The sequence below is a fragment of the Eupeodes corollae genome, chromosome 1, assembly GCF_945859685.1.
Source record: "Eupeodes corollae chromosome 1, idEupCoro1.1, whole genome shotgun sequence".
NCBI classification, from domain to species: Eukaryota; Metazoa; Arthropoda; class Insecta; order Diptera; family Syrphidae; genus Eupeodes; species Eupeodes corollae.
This window is the reverse complement of record NC_079147.1, coordinates 217,313,378-217,332,229: the sequence shown is the minus strand read 5'-3', so window position 1 is coordinate 217,332,229 and position 18,852 is coordinate 217,313,378. Positions and strand designations below refer to the sequence as shown.

The 18,852-nt window shown below is 34.6% G+C and overlaps 2 protein-coding genes across 2 annotated transcripts in view; both read right to left on the bottom strand.

Moving 5' to 3' along the window:
- Positions 1–16: 16 nt before the first annotated feature.
- Positions 17–2,121, bottom strand: LOC129938637 (COP9 signalosome complex subunit 2). Its single transcript, XM_056046303.1, has 7 exons — positions 1,920–2,121; positions 1,641–1,835; positions 1,449–1,574; positions 1,113–1,280; positions 725–1,038; positions 316–648; positions 17–258 (listed from the first exon to the last, which is right to left on the bottom strand). Exons 1-7 carry the CDS (start codon positions 1,971–1,973, stop codon positions 114–116), a joined length of 1,335 nt encoding a protein of 444 aa, XP_055902278.1. The 5' UTR covers positions 1,974–2,121; the 3' UTR covers positions 17–113.
- Positions 2,122–5,521: 3,400 nt separating this feature from the next.
- Positions 5,522–18,852, bottom strand: part of LOC129941731 (uncharacterized) — a 28,711-nt gene continuing 15,380 nt past the window's right edge. Inside the window, exons 2-6 of the mRNA XM_056050436.1 lie at positions 6,762–6,923; positions 6,532–6,690; positions 6,175–6,453; positions 6,012–6,114; positions 5,522–5,932 (exon numbers count right to left, since the gene is read on the bottom strand). Coding sequence (XP_055906411.1) covers positions 5,913–5,932; positions 6,012–6,114; positions 6,175–6,453; positions 6,532–6,690; positions 6,762–6,923 — 723 coding nt within the window. The 3' untranslated portion in view covers positions 5,522–5,912. The remainder of the gene's footprint in view (positions 5,933–6,011; positions 6,115–6,174; positions 6,454–6,531; positions 6,691–6,761; positions 6,924–18,852) is intronic.

The following is an 18,852-nucleotide window of genomic DNA, read 5'->3' as shown; positions in this document are numbered from 1 at the left end:
TTAAAAAAAAACTTCGTATTTTTTTGCTAGCTTTAAAATTATTTGCTGATCGTACGAAAAAAAAGCAGGCTTTTCTATTCTTTGTTTTTATAAAATTAATAACATAAACGGCTTTAAGCCATTTTATTGATGACAGCCAATTGCAGGGATTGAATTTGATTCGACCATTTATCCTTGGCATTGTAACGAGCTGCACAACTATTTTCCTTATCCAATTGGAGAACTTGATTTACCTGATCGATTCTACCTTGAATTGTGCTAAAAAAATAAGGTCATAAAATTACTTTGTTATGAAGAAAAAAGGATAAAACCTACTTATCTAGGATGCATGACACCAATAAACTCTCAACTTCAGCCGGTTCAATATTTAAAGCATTCGCAATAAAAGGTATTGCAATATTCTTGTATGGTCGTATCAATTTAATCAACACCTGCGTACGGATGTTTCGTAGCAAGTCTTCAATATGCTCCCGAATAAATGGATCGGCCATAATATTATTGCGATTAATTCGTAGAATTGATTCAAATTCATTGATATCATTATTTTGATACGAAACAACCAAATTAGTCATTGCTAGAATTTCAGGATCATTTTTATATGGTTTAGCTTCTTGTGAGTCGAAAGGATTTATGCCCGATTTCATTAACCTGTGGAAAAAATGTTTTAAAAAAATGTATGTATGTATGTATGTAAATGTTGTATTGTAATTGTAAATTAACTTACATATTAGCCAAGACAAGATACTTCAAACAGGTAGTTCGTCTAGGTGAGCCCGATTCATCGTAGTTCTTAAAAGCCTCAAAGAAATCGGTGTGTGCTTTTTCGAATTCACCCTCTCGCAAATGCATCTTCCCGCCGCATTCTCGAATAACACCCATAATCAGGGGATGCGGTATGGCTGATTTGATGTGCAGGGATTGTTCATAGAGAGCTTTAAGTTTCTTGTTATTCTTTTGTACAGTGTACATTTGAATTTCCAGAGCATAAATCTCAAGTAGTTGAGTTCCTTTCTTAAGATCATCTTCACCATCATCGGTCTGAATGAAAGTAAATAAAACAAAAATAGAGAAATATGAGTAATGTTGGCGATGGTGATGTTGTGTTTCATTACCTGACAAGATTGATGAAGTTGTTTGAGGATTTTTTGTAATTTACCAAAGTCATTGCGGTCGAAATAGAGTTTACCCAGTTTGGTGTTTGTTTTAAACCATAAACGATCATTTTTGGCATCTTTCAAAGCATCCAATGTTGTTTCGTAGAAATTTTGAAGGAGTTCCATCTAGAAAATAATAATAATTCAAATAATTGATAAAAAGAACCAAATAATGAGCGTATCTGTCTCTTCCACGCTGAACACTGACACACAAACGAAAAGCCTTCGATTGACGATTTTACTCATATTAACTTTTAGCTACCTTCATTCATAAAAATATCTTCAAAAACTTACATTTTTCGATGTGGATATATAATCTAGGATTGAATTGATTGACTTCTCCGAATGATTGCGGGTGACAGCGCTTTTAATGTAAGTAAGAAGTTGCTTATATCGAACCATCATCTCTTCATAGTTATTCTAAGGAAACCAAAGCACACAACTTAATTTAAATTTTAATTAAAATTATAGTATGTCTTTAATTACCAGCTTAAAGTTTATCTTGATCATTTGTTTCAAAGCCTTAAAACCCCATTCACCTTTTTCGCCATTTTCAAGATCAAGGACTTTTTGAAACGAAGCCAAAGCAGCTTTTGGTTCATCTTCTTTTAGGGCTTTGCTATTGTAATATTGATTTTCGAGATCAACATCAGGTTCGGAATTGCTATCTTCAGAGTATTCCTAAAAAAAAAAGAAAAATGTTTTCATGAAAATGGGAAACGCAAACGACATCAAATGTAAGTTCCACCCCGGTATTGCACTTACTAATCCGTAGTCCTCATCATCCTCGCACATGAAATCATCATCATTGTCAGACATGTTGGTGAATAGTTGAATGAACTATTATTTGAAAATTTATTCTTTCGTTTTTTATTAAACTGAAATTAAATGTTTTTCAATTGCAACGAAACGCCGCTTCGATAATTCACTTTTCGCTAACAAACAAAAAGACTTGACTTTTTTGCAATATGTCTTTTTGTCTGTCAGATTTGACAGTTCAAAGTAATGCAAAGTTTGAAATCTAGAGGCGTTTGTGAACAATAATTGGTCCTATACCACGCTTACATCATGCATGATAAAAATATGACTATGTCTAATTACGTGTTCAAGGCAAGTGGTTAAAAATGGAACGCAAACTATTAAAAGTCAAAACATTTTTGAATGTCAACAAAAACTCATAGGTAATTCTGATTAGGAAAATCAAATTTGAATTTTATACATTTTTCACTTTGTTATTTAAGATAGATTAGTTACTTTGAGGTTGAAAGTTGCTTGCGGAACTTAAGCAAGTTTTAGTTTTTGCCTTACTCCAAAGAGCAATTTATAATGATACAGTCTTATTTAAAAACGCTGTATAGAGCCTACATAAAGTTATGTAATCTCTATAATGCCTCTAAACGCAAAAATGCTATTTATATAACTTATACAAGGTTGCATAGTCCCATAATAAGCTAAACGCGTTTTGAGGTTGAATAGCGCCTACATAAGGAAATTATTGTTATTATTATTTCGTAAATGTCATTTTGATTTCTCTCCTCTCTTTTTGAAATTAAAATAAAAACAATAATGCCTCTCCAGTTTAGCTCGTGAGCCGAAGATACAATGAATTTAAAAAATATAGATTTTCGAAAGAGAATATCATAAACATAATGGGAATTATTTTGTAATATTTTAGTTGTTATGACATCAAGCTAATTTTATAGACATTTTGGTACTTTTTTTGATATAAGAATTGTATAACTAAAATTTATAGCAGAATTTTTTATAAAAAGAAATTTTCGCAACGTTACATAGAGCCTACATAAATCCTTATTCACTGTATAACTATTCATCTGTTTACCGAATTCTATTAAATAAGACTGATAGTCTTCAAATTGCAAATAATTATTATTTATTCAAAATTTTATTAAGTTGTAAGCAATTTTAAAAACTGCAATATGTTTTTAAATTTACATCATCCCCTTTATATTAACGGCGTTTTGAAAAGCCCTTAAAATTTCCTAGTGGGCAATGAAAAGTAACTTGGAGCAATTCCGAGCAACTTTAAATTTCTGGCCATTAAGTGGTCGGCATGATTTACATACTATTTCAGATGATATTTTTTATCTTGAAGATTGTTTTACCAAATTTGACAGATGGGTGAATATTTATAATCGTTGTGCACGTATTCTGTTCAAAATTCATATGTTATGTTGGTATCTAAGCCCATTTTGAATTTACAAATCGATATAAATTCGTAATTTTTGAAACTTGATTTAAAAAAAAATATTTTAAGGATGGGCACACACATTGATTTGGAGTTGCTCGGGACACCTTTTTCTTTTATATGAAAAATATTTTTCATATACAAAATCATACACAGAAGCAGACTTTTGAATGTAAATAAATACAAAAATCGGCAAAAGATCCTTAAAAGAAGTGAATTGACATAAAAAGAACAAAAATAAAATCTATCCACCTTCGAATGGAAGCTCTGTGTATGAAAACATATGTGTACAAAGATGGAATCAAATTGTCATTTTGGCTGGTAAATTAACTACCTCCCTAACTCTGCTGAATGCTTATGGAAATGGCAACAACCGTGAATCTCTCCACTTCATCGACACCAACGACGATTAATGCGTTATGTAGTCGAGCTAAAAATATCTGCCCATGAGAGTATCATTGTTTTCACATATAAGGATTTTGTGTCAACTCTGTGAAAAAACTCATTTACCCAGTCCCAATCAGGATAGGATTGTTTAATTTTTTTTAAAATAAAACACGACTTTAAAAAAATTTAAGCGAGTTTTGAACGTCAACTACGGAGTACTTCAGATGAAAAATTTTAGTTTGCAATTTTTACAACACTTAAACACGATTTTCAGGAAAAATAGTAGACAGATTTGTATATAATCTTATAAAAACTTTTTCGAAAATACACAACAGATTCTAATAAAACCACGAATTATGGGTGAAATGTTTAATTTTCAAGACATTTTACTTTAATTTAAAATTATTATTATTATTTGCTCTACAAGACCTAGCCATCTAAGCTGTTGGGCTTTAATTCTGTTAACTAGGTCAGTGTCGCTGTACAACCCGTATAGTTCGTCGTTATATCTTCTCCTCTATTCTCCATCTATGCGTATGGGACCAAAAATCACCCGCAGAATTTTTCTCTCGTAGCATCCTAAGACTCTCTCATCTTTCTTTGACAGGGTCCATGCCTCAGCCCCATAAATGAGAACCGGGATGATGAGTGTCTTATAGATGGTGATTTAAGATGCTCGAGAAAGTACTTTACTTCTCAATTGCCTTCTAAGTCCAAAGAAGCAGCGAAGCGATTTGCAAGAGTTATTCTTCGTTTGGTTTCAGCTCTAGTGTCGTTGTCTGTGTTTAAAGCGGTGCTTAGGTAGACAAAGTCCTTAACTACCTCGAAGTTATAGCTGTCCATGGTGAAGTTTTTCCAAGACGTCGTTGTTCAATGTCCTTTTTTGATGGCAGCATATACTTGGTCTTGACCTCTAAACCGATCTTCTTCGCTTCCTTCGCAATGCTCAAAAACGCTCCACTGACATTACGCTTTGATCTTCCAGTTATGTCAATTAGTAATTGCATGGACCTTTCAAAGATTGTGCCTCTTCCAGAACGATCACATGCATCGGTGAGATCTTTTCCGACTTTGATAGAGCCGCGTGCATTCTCCATCGTCATTCTGCACAAACGGATAAGTTTGACAAGGATGCAAAAACTAGAAATTCCTCTATAGAGCTCTTCCCTATAGATGCTGTCATACGCGGCTTTAAAACCGATAAGGAGATGGTGGGTATCGATTTGAAGTTCCTGGGTTTTTTCCAAGATCTTCCGTAGTGTGAATATTTGGTCGATTGTGGACTTCCTGGTCTGAAGCCACACTGATAAGGACCAATCATTTTGTTGACGAACGGCTTCAAACGTTCACATAATACGGCAGAGAGGATCTTATATGCAATGTTAAGGAGACTAATGCCTGTGTAGTTGGCGCAATTTAGAGGGTCTCCTTTTTTATGTATTGAGCAAACTATGCTGAGATTCCACTAATCGGTCATGCTTTCTTCCGACCATATTTTGCAGATGAGTTGGTGCATGCTTCGTACCAAGTAATCTCCTGCTGCTTTGAATAGTTCGGCAGCGATGCCGTCAGCTCCAGCAGCTTTGTTTGACTTAAGTTTAGATACAGCTATCTTCATTTCGTCGAGGTCAGAATTGTTGATACAAAAACAAATTAAAAACTTTTATAGGAACATAAGGGAAAGGAATTTAATTTCAGGACTTGGAATATTATAGCAAAACAAAGAATAATATCATTTTGTTTTATTTTTAGTGTTTTTCTTGTGTATTGTGTATTTTAAATTTTATTTAACACTAGAAAAATATTATAATTATATTTATTTATGTATGTATGTATGAATGTTTTAATTAATAATAGTTTAACTTGTTCTTTTAATCTATAAAATAATTATAATAACTTTTCCTAGGGCTATATAATATATTGATTTGTTTTTATTTTACTATACTGAGGTCTTACAGGAATTTAATTTTAAAATTTTAAACTGTTATACATTATAATATTACAAATTAATACTATTTTATAATTGATTAAAACTTAATACACAAACATGCAATAGATTCTGATTCTGGAAAAGATTCTTTATGCCCTTGATTTTTCAAGCACTCAAATAAAGTATATGAAACATAACTCGAGTGATTTCCTTGGCTTAGAACTGGAAGCAAATGTCAGGCTGACGTTGAACTATCTGAAAGTAAATATAATTACATGAATAATTTATTTCAGAAAACTAAAATAAGCAGTTGTTTGCATTTATGACAGCTTACCAACATTCGCCCATGACATTCGTCTTTTGACATCTTGCGTTGTATTATAGCCGCCACAGTGGATGCATTTTAAGCCTACAAAGTGAAATTTTGTCTTGCAAGTCTAAAATAAGATATTTAAATTTATACAAAGATCTGTTTGTGGTTAATATTTCAAGCTTACGTCATGACAATCATTACAAAATATGTACACCCTTTGACTTTCATACTTCTTTGGCATAGTCATAAGTAAGGCTTGCGTATCTAGATACTCCCACATTTTGGTCATATCAAGCAGTGATGTCTGACAAGTGGGGCAGACATAGTGTCCAGACGCAAGTAGTTGATCAAAGCACATCTTATGCAGTAAGTGACCACAGTCTGGAATATGGCAAGGTATCCGTGACGTATGAATAGCACCAAGACAAACTGGACAGTTCGATCGCGATATATTCTCTACACACTAAAAATATTCTATAGGATTTAAGTTTTTACATAAAAAAAAGCAAAACCGCTAAAGCGCGGTATCGAGAACACATACTCTATGTCCTTCAATTTTCAGTTCAATAGGCAGGCACATATTGCACACCTCACAATGGAAAAAATTATCCCGACCACCAATTCGACATATGCCGCATCCATTACAATGGTATTGGTTCTTGTCCTCATCATCAAAAAGATTACATATAAGGCAAGTGTACTATAAAGAAACAAACAATATTAATTTTAAATGGTGCATTATTTAATTTTGTTTGGTATTGTTTGTCTCACCTTTCCAAATCGAACTCTACATTTTTCACATTGCTCTTGGACTTTTTGCCTCGTATTGCATTCGACGCAAATCAATTCTGTAAGCGTTTTTCTGTCAAAATGATGAGTTTCATTTTCATCGTGACAATATCGACATTTGTAAAATTTATTACAGCAAGGAGTCTATAAAAATAAATAAAAAGGACATTGTTAATTGTATATTAAATTAGAGTAAACTTTTATAATACGTGGCTTAATCTCGTCACACTGTGATAAAATAGAATAAATCTGTTAAAGTATTTCCAATAAGGTTGAAGATTCACATTAACTGTTGAAATGTAAATGGTGACCAAAATTTTTACTAAAATAAACTACCCCAAATACAATGGCTGCGTTCAATCTCAGACAGATAAGGTATCCAGATACCTTTTTGTTAGTGTTTTAAGTGTAAAAGAACAGCTGAGATGTCAAAAAAGGAATCCAAAGGTATCTGACAGAACAGCTGATTCAACACATGGTTGAATTTCAAGAAACTTGAAAATTGATTTCAGCTTTTTGTATTTGTCGGTAAACAAAACGATACAAAATGTTAGGTGAAGTTATATTGAGGATGTTCTGTACATAATAGATTGATGATGGTAATTTACTTGAGAAATATTGTTGCAATGTTGAGCAGTTGGCCATTTAATATACTCTCCGAGCAATGAACATACCATTTGGAGAACTTCGCTGAATTGAACCTGTCTCCAGCTGATTAGAAACTTTCTTGCTAAATCAAGATCCAAACAAAAAACAACAGTTTTTTCTTCAAGTTAAAAGTTCTTTTATTTTTGAGTAAGAGATCCTAATAATTTGAAAGCGTTAATAAGCAATTCATTATAGATATCAAGACTAGTTTGTTCACATTTTATTGGCTATTCTAGTTGATGGTGCCTGAATGGTTTTTAAAGAAGTGTTGGATAACCAAACGGATATTTCATGCAACAAAAGTTCTTGCGTTGGTCCCACCATTAAGCTAAAACTTTATCTACTGTGAACAAACCAACTCAAAATCTTACCGCAAAGCAACTTCTGCTCATTCAGAAATGAGATCGAAGTTCTTCCAAACTATATCTAGGTATTGCCACTACATAATAGTCCTCGTCTCTGTTAGGATAGTTTTCTGTTAAACGTAAATCGTTTAAAACCGGAGATTTCGCCAGTAAATTATTAATCGTATTGAATTCCAATTGAGCTAATTGAGGAAATTTAACATAGATTTTTTTAAAGCTATCTCAATACAGCTATCCAGATCGTTCAACAAGCTATCTAAAAATCCATCTATCGAAGATACCCTATCCAACACGATATTGAACGCAGCCAATATAAGCGCGTATTCATGTAAACCGATTACAATGCGTACAGTTCACCGGAATCTCAGTTTTCTACAACGCAAATCCCACCAAATATATTCAACATAGTTTTAATATACAAAATAAGTACCTAATAATATATAAGAAATGTCATTTGTGTCACGTTACTCTGAATCCAATGTATAGAATATTTAGTAATAAATAAGGTTGCGTAACAGCTTCTGTGTGAGAGCAATGTTAGGGATAAAGGTGATTTGAAAAAGAGAAATAATTGTCATGAAAAGGGCAGTATTTGGCAATTCCTTGCAAAATGCAGAACCCGTGAAAATAGTTTTAGATTAGGGATTCAACCCAGGACTTCTATAGCACCTCACGGCCTTAATACTACGTCAAATAAAACTCATGCCAACTTTTATTCAAATGTTTTTTTTTTTTAATATTTACAGATTGACAGTTGCTGTCATAACTAGGATTACCGGCTTAATTTTTTTTCAGACGACATATGGGACATGAAAGTAAGGCAAGTTTCTAGTATCTGATTGGTCAGCTACCAAAAAGTTGCCTTCCAATTTTGGCAACTTTATTGGAAAGCCTACTGGAAATTTAGTCCTGGAAAATCTCCCTTACAATCAAGCCATGTCTGCTATTGTCAAAATGACAATTGATAATGTTCAACTGTTCTGATTTTTTTAAAAAAAGTACTTAAAAAATTTGGAAAATCTTTCTATGAAAAGTGACACTATCGTTAAAAATTTTTAAATCACTTTTAACATTAACAAGTTTTCACAGTAAACTTACAAAACTTCTGCAATTGATAGTAACTTATAAAATTCAAGTCATTACTAGGATATTTCAGTACTGGCAGTTCTCCTTCCAAGTAACCCAAGGCTGAGAGAGATAAAAACTTCATCACACAACCCTTCCTACACAAAACCTCATACAAAAAAAAATAAAATAAAACAAAACAAAACAAAAACCCACAAGATATTAAATAAAAGTTGTTTAAACATTCTAAAATTAAACGATTCCAATTAACATAAAAATAAAAATTAAAACTGGAGTAAGAATCAATCATCACGATTGAAAAATAAAAAAAACGAAAGAAAACATTCAGAATATCGATCGAAATTTCAAAATAAATTAAAACAAAAAACCAAAAGCCATCCTTGAAAAGTGCAATTTCTATGGATTTGCTTCTAAGCCTATAAGCTCTGGTAGATCAAGGCGAACCTGTTGACCCGAGCGAATGCAATTCGCTGTGATGCCATTGAACATCTATCGTTTAAAGTAAGAAATGCGCCTAAAACTGGATTTGATTTGTTTGTTGTTATTGTCGAAATGTTTTGTTGATTTTATTGCTTTCTTGATAATACATAATGTACATATAGTAGACATACTTGTATGTATGTACATAGATAGGTACACTTCGGATCATTTGATTGTGATTGGAGTTTTAATGACTCTAACACATCACCGTACAATAAGTTTGTACGAAACTCCAGTTTCTGGAGTTAAATTTTAAAATATGGACTGAAACTTTGATACATGTCTTATTAATGACAGTTGACATTGAAACAGTGACAATGAAAATAAACAAAGTCGATAAGTTTAAACGGAACTAGACCTATTAATTGGAATTCTTAACAGTAGACTGTTTTTTCCAGCCTCAAATTTAGTGAATTTTTTGAATAAAAATATTCTGAAAAAAAGAATTATGTTATTTGATGTTCAAATGGTAGACATGTGCATTCAAGAGGACACAAGCGTCCATAGGTTTTTTCTTAAAACCAACCTCTGTCTATCAACTCCTACTCTCACCTCCACGTGGTGAACATCGGGTGCCTAGTACCTCAACTGGAGATTGGGTTCCAACCCCAGTGGAAAGTTGTTGGGGGCAGCAAACGAGAGAGGTGGGGAGAGGTGTTTCCACTAAGGCACCTCTCCTTATCCAGACGGCAGCGGAGGAATTCCCGAGATGGAATCAACGGTGGCGTCTACAGTTCCAGTAAGGTTGAACTACTTAGTGAACACCTTATAGGGCTTCTTCGACTTATTCGGAGCCCAGGCCTGTAAGGAGCGGTTTTATCCGGCTCCCCATCCTTGGAGTTATACTTAGGATCTGGCCCTCCAGGTTGGAGGTTGTGCGTCGGGGTGACTTCCTGGCCACGTAAAAGCTTTCAAAGTTGCGAAGCACCAACAAGCCTCGGATACGGACGGATTTACTGTTGACAACCAACGCAAACGAATAAAGGACAACGAACTTCGGATATGCACGTGGAATGTTAGGTCCCTTAACAGACCACGTGCGGCCGAAGAATTAGCGGAGGCCCTAGAACGATATAAAGCAGATATCACCGCCATCCAGGAAATACGATGGGATGGGCCGGGCAAAAAGAGGATGAAAAACTGCGATATTTACTATGGTGACTGCTACCACGAAAACCAACAGCGCTTATTTGGATGCGGATTCGTCATTGGAGCCAGACTTAGGCAAGAAGTCTTGAGCTATAGGTGCATCAATGAGCGCCTCATGACCATACGCATCAAGGCTAAATTCGGCAACATTAGCCTGATATGCGCGCACGCCCCCACAGAAGAGAAAGACGACAACACCAAAGATATGTTCTTCGAGCTCTTAGACAAAACATATGAGCAGTGCCCTAGCTACGATATTAAAATAGTCCTGGGCGATTTTAATGCCAAGCTAGGAAGGGAAGACATCTTTGGTGGAATAATCGGGAAAAACAGCCTGCACGACAACACTTCCGATAATGGATTCAGGCTCATAGATTTTGCTGCGGGGCGAAACGTCATGGTAGCCAGTACGCGTTTTCCACACCTCAACATCCACAAAGGAACTTGGACTTCTCCAGATCAATCTACCGTCAACCAGATTGACCATATTGCGATCGACGCCAGACACGCTTCCAGCATTATGGATGTACGAACTTTCCGAGGAGCTAACATCGACTCGGACCACTACCTCGTTGTAGCCAGGGTAGCACTTCGGATTTCCAGACCCAAGGCAAAACAGGGAGGTGCTGGGAGAAGATACAACGTCGAACGGCTACAATCGCCAGAGATCGCCAAATCCTTTTCCGACCGAGTGACAAGTAACCTCTCTCGAAGTTCTCTGCCGCCAACACAAGGTATCGAAAACCAGTGGCAACATTGCCAAGATGCAATCAGAGAAGCCGCCTCTGATGTGCTGGGTTTCAAACAGCCACCAACAAGGAACCCCTGGTTTGATGAGGAATGTCGGCAGGCAAATGCAGCCAAACAACAGGCACGCAAAGCGGCGCTGCATAAAAGGACGAGAGCTGCTCGTGAGCTCTATGAGCAGAAGAGGCGAGAGGAACGCCGACTTTTCAGAAGGAAAAAGAGAGGGCATGAGAAGCGTGCGGTCGAAGATGTTGAGAGGTATAAAAGCAGGAATGAGGTTCGAAAGTTTTATGAACAGGTGAAACGAAATTCACAGGTACATAAACCTAGAACCGAAGGCTGCAAGGACGAAAGTGGAAACATCATAGTGGAACCGCAGTCAATGCTGAGGATATGGAAGGACCACTTCTGCAGACTGTATAACGGCGACGAAGAACTGAATCCCGCTGTCAGGCAGGATGACCCATTCGATATAGACGACGAAAGCCAACAATCCCGTCCTCCCGACTTAGACGAAGTAAAGATTGCCATATCTAAGTTGAAGTCTAATAAAGCCGCTGGAGCAGATGGCTTGAATGCCGAGCTCTTTAAAGCAGCTGGAGATAAGTTGGTTAGGAGCATGCACCAACTTATCTGTAAGATATGGTCGGAAGAAAACATGCCCGATGAATGGAACCTCAGTATTGTTTGCCCGATCCTGAAAAAAGGAGACCCTCTAAACTGCACCAACTATAGAGGAATAAGTCTACTTAACATCGCCTATAAAATCTTCTCTGCCATAATATGTGAACGTCTAAAGCCCATCGTCAACAACCTGATAGGTCCTTATCAGTGTGGTTTTAGACCAGGAAAGTCCACAGTTGATCAAATATTCACATTACGGCAGATCCTGGAAAAAACTCAAGAGCACCAAATCGACACCCACCATCTTTTCATCGATTTCAAGGCCGCATATGACAGCATCTACAGGGACGAGCTGTATAGAGCCATGTCTAGTTTTGGCATCCCTGCCAAACTCGTCCGTTTGTGCAGGATGACCATGGAGAATTCACGCTGCTCCATAAAGGTTGGAAACAACTTAACAGAACCTTTTGATGTCAAAAAAGGTTTTAGACAAGGTGATGCGCTGTCATGCGATTTTTTTAACATCGTGCTTGAAAGAATAGTGCAGAGCTCACACGTCAACACTAGAGGCACTATCTTTCAAAAGTCTGTCCAATTACTGGCATATGCTGATGACATTGACATAATCGGAAGAACTCAGCGTGATGTCAATGGGGCTTTTGTGAGTATTGAGGCAGAGGCGGCAAAAATGGGTTTAACGGTTAATGAGAGCAAAACAAAGTACATGCTGTCGTCTAGAAAGGACATACAACACCGACGTTTTGGTCAAAACGTCACAATCGACAGACGTACCTTTGAGGTAGTCAAGGACTTCGTCTACCTAGGCTCCGCTGTAAACGCTGAAAACAACACCAGCGCTGAGATCAAACGCAGAATAACTCTTGCTAACCGCTGTTTCTTTGGACTAAGAAAGCAATTGAGTAGTAATGTCCTCTCTCGAGGGACCAAAGTGTTGTTATATAAGACCCTTATTATCCCCGTCCTGCTATACGGTGCAGAAGCATGGACCATGACAAAAGCGGATGAAAGCACCTTGGGTCGCTTCGAGAGAAAAGTTCTTCGTGTGATCTACGGTCCGGTATGCATCGAAGGGGAGTGGAGGAGAAGATGGAACGACGAACTGTACGGGCTGTACAGCGACGTAGACTTAGCAAGAAGAGTAAAAGTCCAACGACTAAAATGGCTGGGTCACGTAGAGCGCATGGAAACCAATGCTCCGGCCCGGAAAGTCTTCGAATCCGCACCCACAGGACAGCGCAGTAGAGGAAGACCGCGGATCAGGTGGCGCGCACAAGTGGAAGGTGACCTCACCCAACTTGGAGCGCGAAACTGGAGACATCTAGCTAGGGACCGAGCTAGATGGAGAAGTTTGTTGGGTGAGGCCCTAGTTCACACAGGACTGTAGCGCCACCTTAAGTAAGTAAGTATTTGTTGTTTTTCAAAATGACAGATACCCATTTCGAAATTAAGTAAAACTTTTTGTCAAGCATCAGAAAAAAGATCTACTGCACTGACATGGAGTGAAATACTTTTAAGCGCAAACAACAAATATTCCATTTTGGTTTCTATTTACTCTTTAATTTATAAAAAAATAAAACACACATTTCGCAGCTGAATGATTTGTTTGAATTGTTCGGCAGACATTGAGAATATTTTTTCATTGCCTTGGTCAATTTCGAGGTAAAGTTGCACTAATTAAAAAAGACTCAGACCTGCCACAAGTACTGTTGGTTATGTGGTGGAGACTTAAGTTGATTTAATAACATATGGTGTTCAAAAAGTTTCAATAGATACATACAAAACGTATTTTTAGAAAGGATTTTGTTTTTGATTTATAACATTTGGTGAGTTTTATAATGGAAAAATAAAATACTTTTGACACTAGCGTGGTGAATAAAATAGGTAAAAATATATTAAAACCTGTTTGCTAACATTGTTGTACTTGTAATTTTGACATGCTCGTGATGAAATGTAAAATTAAACAAGAAAAATAATGCAGCACCTTTTGACAAAGCAAAAACATAATATTCACAACTCGTAGCTTTTCGCTGTTTTCAGATTTATTTAAATATTTCTTTTTTCATCGAAAACTTACACAGATTTAGTAACTAATATTCTGCTAAAAGTATCAATGTTTATACAAATTTTAATTTTTACTTTTATGTAAACATAATTCATGTAGTCTTCTCCGGGTGGCTTAAGACTTCGTTATATTGAGTTGATATTTTAAAACAATTCAATAATAAACACAAAAATAGAATACCTATTGAATGTGATATTTTTGAATTTCATTTGGTTGTTTTTGGCGCAAATATGCCCTTTTTGATTTGCCTAAAAACTGAAACTTCAATTTAAACGCACACATCTAATGTTAAAATCAATTTACCACACACATTGAAAGTTAACATCAATTTTCCACACATTTATTAGAACTTAGTGAAAGTATTAAAAAAGTAAAAAAATATGAACAACGAATTTTAAAGTGCATACCTCACCAAATATTATTCTCAGTTTTCTAATTTTTAAATATGATATTATCTTGAAAAGAGGAAATAAATATAAATGGTTGGTAACAATGATAAGGAAGGCAGCTTTTATATATTTATTTTTAACGGAATAATGTTCAGGCTAAATCCGATTCTATCAAATTAAGTTTAACCGTTTTAACGCTATTTGCACACTGTCGTGAAAATTGAGAAAATAAGTAAAAGTTGTGTTGAAAGAAATCAAGAGTATTTCTATATTAAAATTTAAAAATGTTCATCATGGTTTTCTTTAAAATTTTTTTTTTCATCAACACCCACTCGTAGCTGAGTAACGTCTTCAATTTCTGATTGAAAAGTGAAAACTTATGAGCATAATGATCTCTAATGAACAATCTCAGTAGTTGTACTTTTCTAACTTTCACAATCAAAAAGCAAGTCTTTCTCGTGCAATTTCTTATAAAATATCGTTAAATCTTATATTCGCGATGTACGAACAAAAAAGAAAGAAGAATAAGAAAACGTTACAAAAACACAAAAACACAAGTTTTCACATATTACGATCATATATCCAGTACCTGCACGCTCACTAACTATTTTTGTAATAATATACCGAAGTAGTTGAGCTTTTATATATTTATTTTTAACGGAATAATGTTCAGGCTAAATCCGATTCTATCAAATTAAGTTTAACCGTTTTAACGCTATTTGCACACTGTCGTGAAAATTGAGAAAATAAGTAAAAGTTGTGTTGAAAGAAATCAAGAGTATTTCTATATTAAAATTTAAAAATGTTCATCATGGTTTTCTTTAAAATTTTTTTTTTCATCAACACCCACTCGTAGCTGAGTAACGTCTTCAATTTCTGATTGAAAAGTGAAAACTTATGAGCATAATGATCTCTAATGAACAATCTCAGTAGTTGTACTTTTCTAACTTTCACAATCAAAAAGCAAGTCTTTCTCGTGCAATTTCTTATAAAATATCGTTAAATCTTATATTCGCGATGTACGAACAAAAAAGAAAGAAGAATAAGAAAACGTTACAAAAACACAAAAACACAAGTTTTCACATATTACGATCATATATCCAGTACCTGCACGCTCACTAACTATTTTTGTAATAATATACCGAAGTAGTTGATCAACATGAAAATCCTCTTCACTTTATCAAAGAAGAAGTATACCGGGTGCTTTTAAGTATGGACTAGAAAAACAAGACTATACGGATAGGTACATATACAAGAAGCAATCCGTGAGTTAAGTTACTTCTAATTCCTATTAAATAAATATTTATTTCAGGAGCGGAATTATACGACAAATGTGCAGCTTGGAACAATCGATTGATGTACTAATAATCTAGGTTGGAAATTGACTTCAAAATATTCATGCATACAATCCCGATAGTAAAATGTAAATCTTAATCTCAGACATAAGAATTACTTATCTTCCAATTTATCCTTATGGCTGAATCACAAACACGCTTCAGCTTCGGCTTCGATGTTGCTTTGAATGACATTTCTATTATTTCATCCATCCAAAGACCAAATATTTTGTTTGTTGACATTTTTTTTACAGCTGTTGAGCTGTCAGACAAAGCAAATGTTCAGATAATTATTGAACCAGAGCTTCCGTTTGGAGTTGCATTACGTTCTTTTCCTTACGACTGTCAAACGAAACGTGCGGTCAAAGCTAAATTGTGATAGCATGCATTGAATTCCTATGGCTGAACTCGTTAACGTCGAGTGAAGCTGAAGCGTGTTTGTGATTCAGCCATTAGAGTTTTAGTTCCAATTCTGTTATGAAATTTCAGAATTCGGATTTCAATCGCCGGGCAATTTCAAATGACTTAAGGAACTTTAAAGTAAGGCAAGTTTCTTATATGTGACTGGCCAGCTGTCAAAAAACCGTCTTTGGCAACTTTATTGGAAAGTTGACTGAAAAGTTAGTCAAGAATCTCCCTTACTATAAAGTCAAGTATACTTATGTCAAAACGTCATTTGATCATATTTTTTCATTCAATTGAAAGCTGAACTTTATAACTCTGCGATTTATTTATCTCTATTTATGGCTGCTTAATTTTATTTATTAGGATAGGAGGATTTCTTGTCATATTCGAAAAAGAAAAGACTTTTTCGTTACAATACAAGACACAACTTTTTATGGACTTGTACCTTGTATAAGGAGTTTTTTTGTTGATAATAATGTTATTGGCACTTTCTCCACGAACAACTGTTGATAGTGAAGCAAAGTTCGAAATTGATGACATCTAAAAAATTAACTAGCTACGAGTACCTTTTGGTCTAGCTTTTCGTTTAAAAAATACAGTTGACTGCAAACGATGTCGCTTATGTTGTTTGAACCTACAGCTTAAGACAACTTGCTTCTTAGTCTTTTAACTCCTAATGCAAATAAGAATACGTCATTTTGTTGTTACACACTTACTCGTACTACTTGTGAGTATAGCACGTTTTTACTTAGCAGTTTTGATACTTGACCACCATACAAATTTCTCATTGTAAGCTTTCTAAGTCCACTTCGAATGCACCGCAGTCATTTAAAGAACAATTTAAACCCAGCACGACATCAGAAGAGCAACATATACCAGAACTACTGTGAGCACTCTTCCGCTATTATGGTGAATTGATATGTTGCTTTTTTTTAAATCAAACAACAATTTATATTTAATATGTCAAATAGCAAACCAGCAATTTTCATTAAAGCTTTCAAGTTCAACAAAGCCCAACATTCCGAATTGAAATAAAGTACTTTCCTGTAATTTTGTATTTCCTCTTTTTAAGACTCTACTTTTCGAAAAGCCCTGGGAATCACGCAACAATCTTCATTTAATTGGAACTGTGTATCATTATTATCTGATTGAAAAACTCTAGCAATAAGCAATTGCACGATTGGGTCGCATGAAGTTGACTGTCTTATTGCTAACCACATTTTAAAAGACATTAAAATATGAATTTTCCTTTACAACAAGTTTGGTATCACTTGCAGCTTTATATATCAATAAAAACAGTGTTTCCAGGCTATCATTTTCATTTATCTGAAATTTAAATATTTTGTAATTACATAAAGAAAATATGTAATTGGTAAAATAATGAAATTTTATAACAAAACAAAACATAATTTCGTTAAATTAAAATCAATAAGAACAATAAAAATGTATGTACATACCATACATATATCATTTTCCCCTAAAATAAAGGGAAAAATGATCGTAGGGCAACTCCGCTCTAAATGTCAAATAATGTATTTTAATGGTGTTTTCGATGGGTAAAGTCAGATTTCGATCAAAAATTTATTTTTTCGTGGCGTATGATTGGAATTGATTTTTCTGTCATTGTATTAGTGTAACTTCATAACGAGTGCGGTAGAGGTGTCAAATTTCCAGCTCAACATTCTTTTTTGAATTGTATTTGTATTTCTACATAGAGAGTAGATCTGTGAAAAAATCCAGTTCTGCAGATTTTGATCTTGAATTAAAAATAAATCAATTTATTTTGTACCTTTGAATGCAAAAAAGGGGAAATTTTTATTTTGACTATTTTGACAGATCTGGATAAAAAATAAATTGAATTTCAATGGAAATCCCCATAAATATGACAAAGCAAGCTGTTTTATTTTCTTCATCTGGCCTGGATTGGATTATTGTGATAATAAATGTTCAATGGACAATATTGGACATGTTTATCAATTAGTTTAGTAGTTTGTGTTAACTTATCTGCGAGGCACAAACGCTGAATAACTAAAAATGAAATATCACATCGGATACTTTAATGAAACTGACAGATGTCAAAACTTAACAAAGTACAGAGAGTTCTGTTTTTAACAATTTTCACTTGAAGACGAAGTGTGTTGGGCTAAAATTTAAGTTTAATCCTGATAGAAGTTACTTAACAAAAATTCAATTAATGCTTCCAGAAATAAGGATATGTACAATAGTTCTCTTTTTTGGTACGATAGCTAATTCTCAACAAAGTAAACCGTACAAATATCTCTCAATTATTTGAAGACTATTTTGTTTAAAGTCTTTCAATGTAAATGTGTTCAAAAATAACTACAAAGAATTAATTTTCTTTATGAAACCAATACTTTCCTTAAAAACTAAGTATCTATATGTAGGTAAAATTATGGAAGAAAATAATGTGTCACACTGCTAAGCAATTATTGATTCAAACCCTGGGTCGCACGTAGTCACGTTATATTCTTGACCTGGTTTGTTAAATTTTTGAGTACTTATTGCAATCATATGAATTCTTCAATCAAAAAATCGTTAATGTGTCATTTGTCGATGGAATTTTGGAAGGCGTGAATATAAATCATCGAACTAGATTTCGTAAATATTTTTACAGTTCTTACTTTTTTTCTTCGATTTCATGTACGCGAAGTTTCATCTTTAGCCTTTTGATGATTTTTTTTTTTTCAATGTGATGTTATTCACGTTTTGCAACTTATAAAAATTGTACACATCTAATAATCA

Excerpts from the sequence above, each read along its gene's own strand:
- LOC129938637 (XM_056046303.1), bottom strand. The coding sequence starts at position 1,973 with ATGTCTGACAATGATGATGATTTCATGTGCGAGGATGATGAGGACTAC. Across the intron at positions 1,836-1,919 it reads ATGATGAGGACTACGGATTA|GAATACTCTGAAGATAGCAA; the intron begins GTAAGTGCAATA and ends TTTTTTTTTTAG. Across the intron at positions 649-724 it reads TATCTTGTCTTGGCTAATAT|GTTAATGAAATCGGGCATAA; the intron begins GTAAGTTAATTT and ends TTTTTTCCACAG.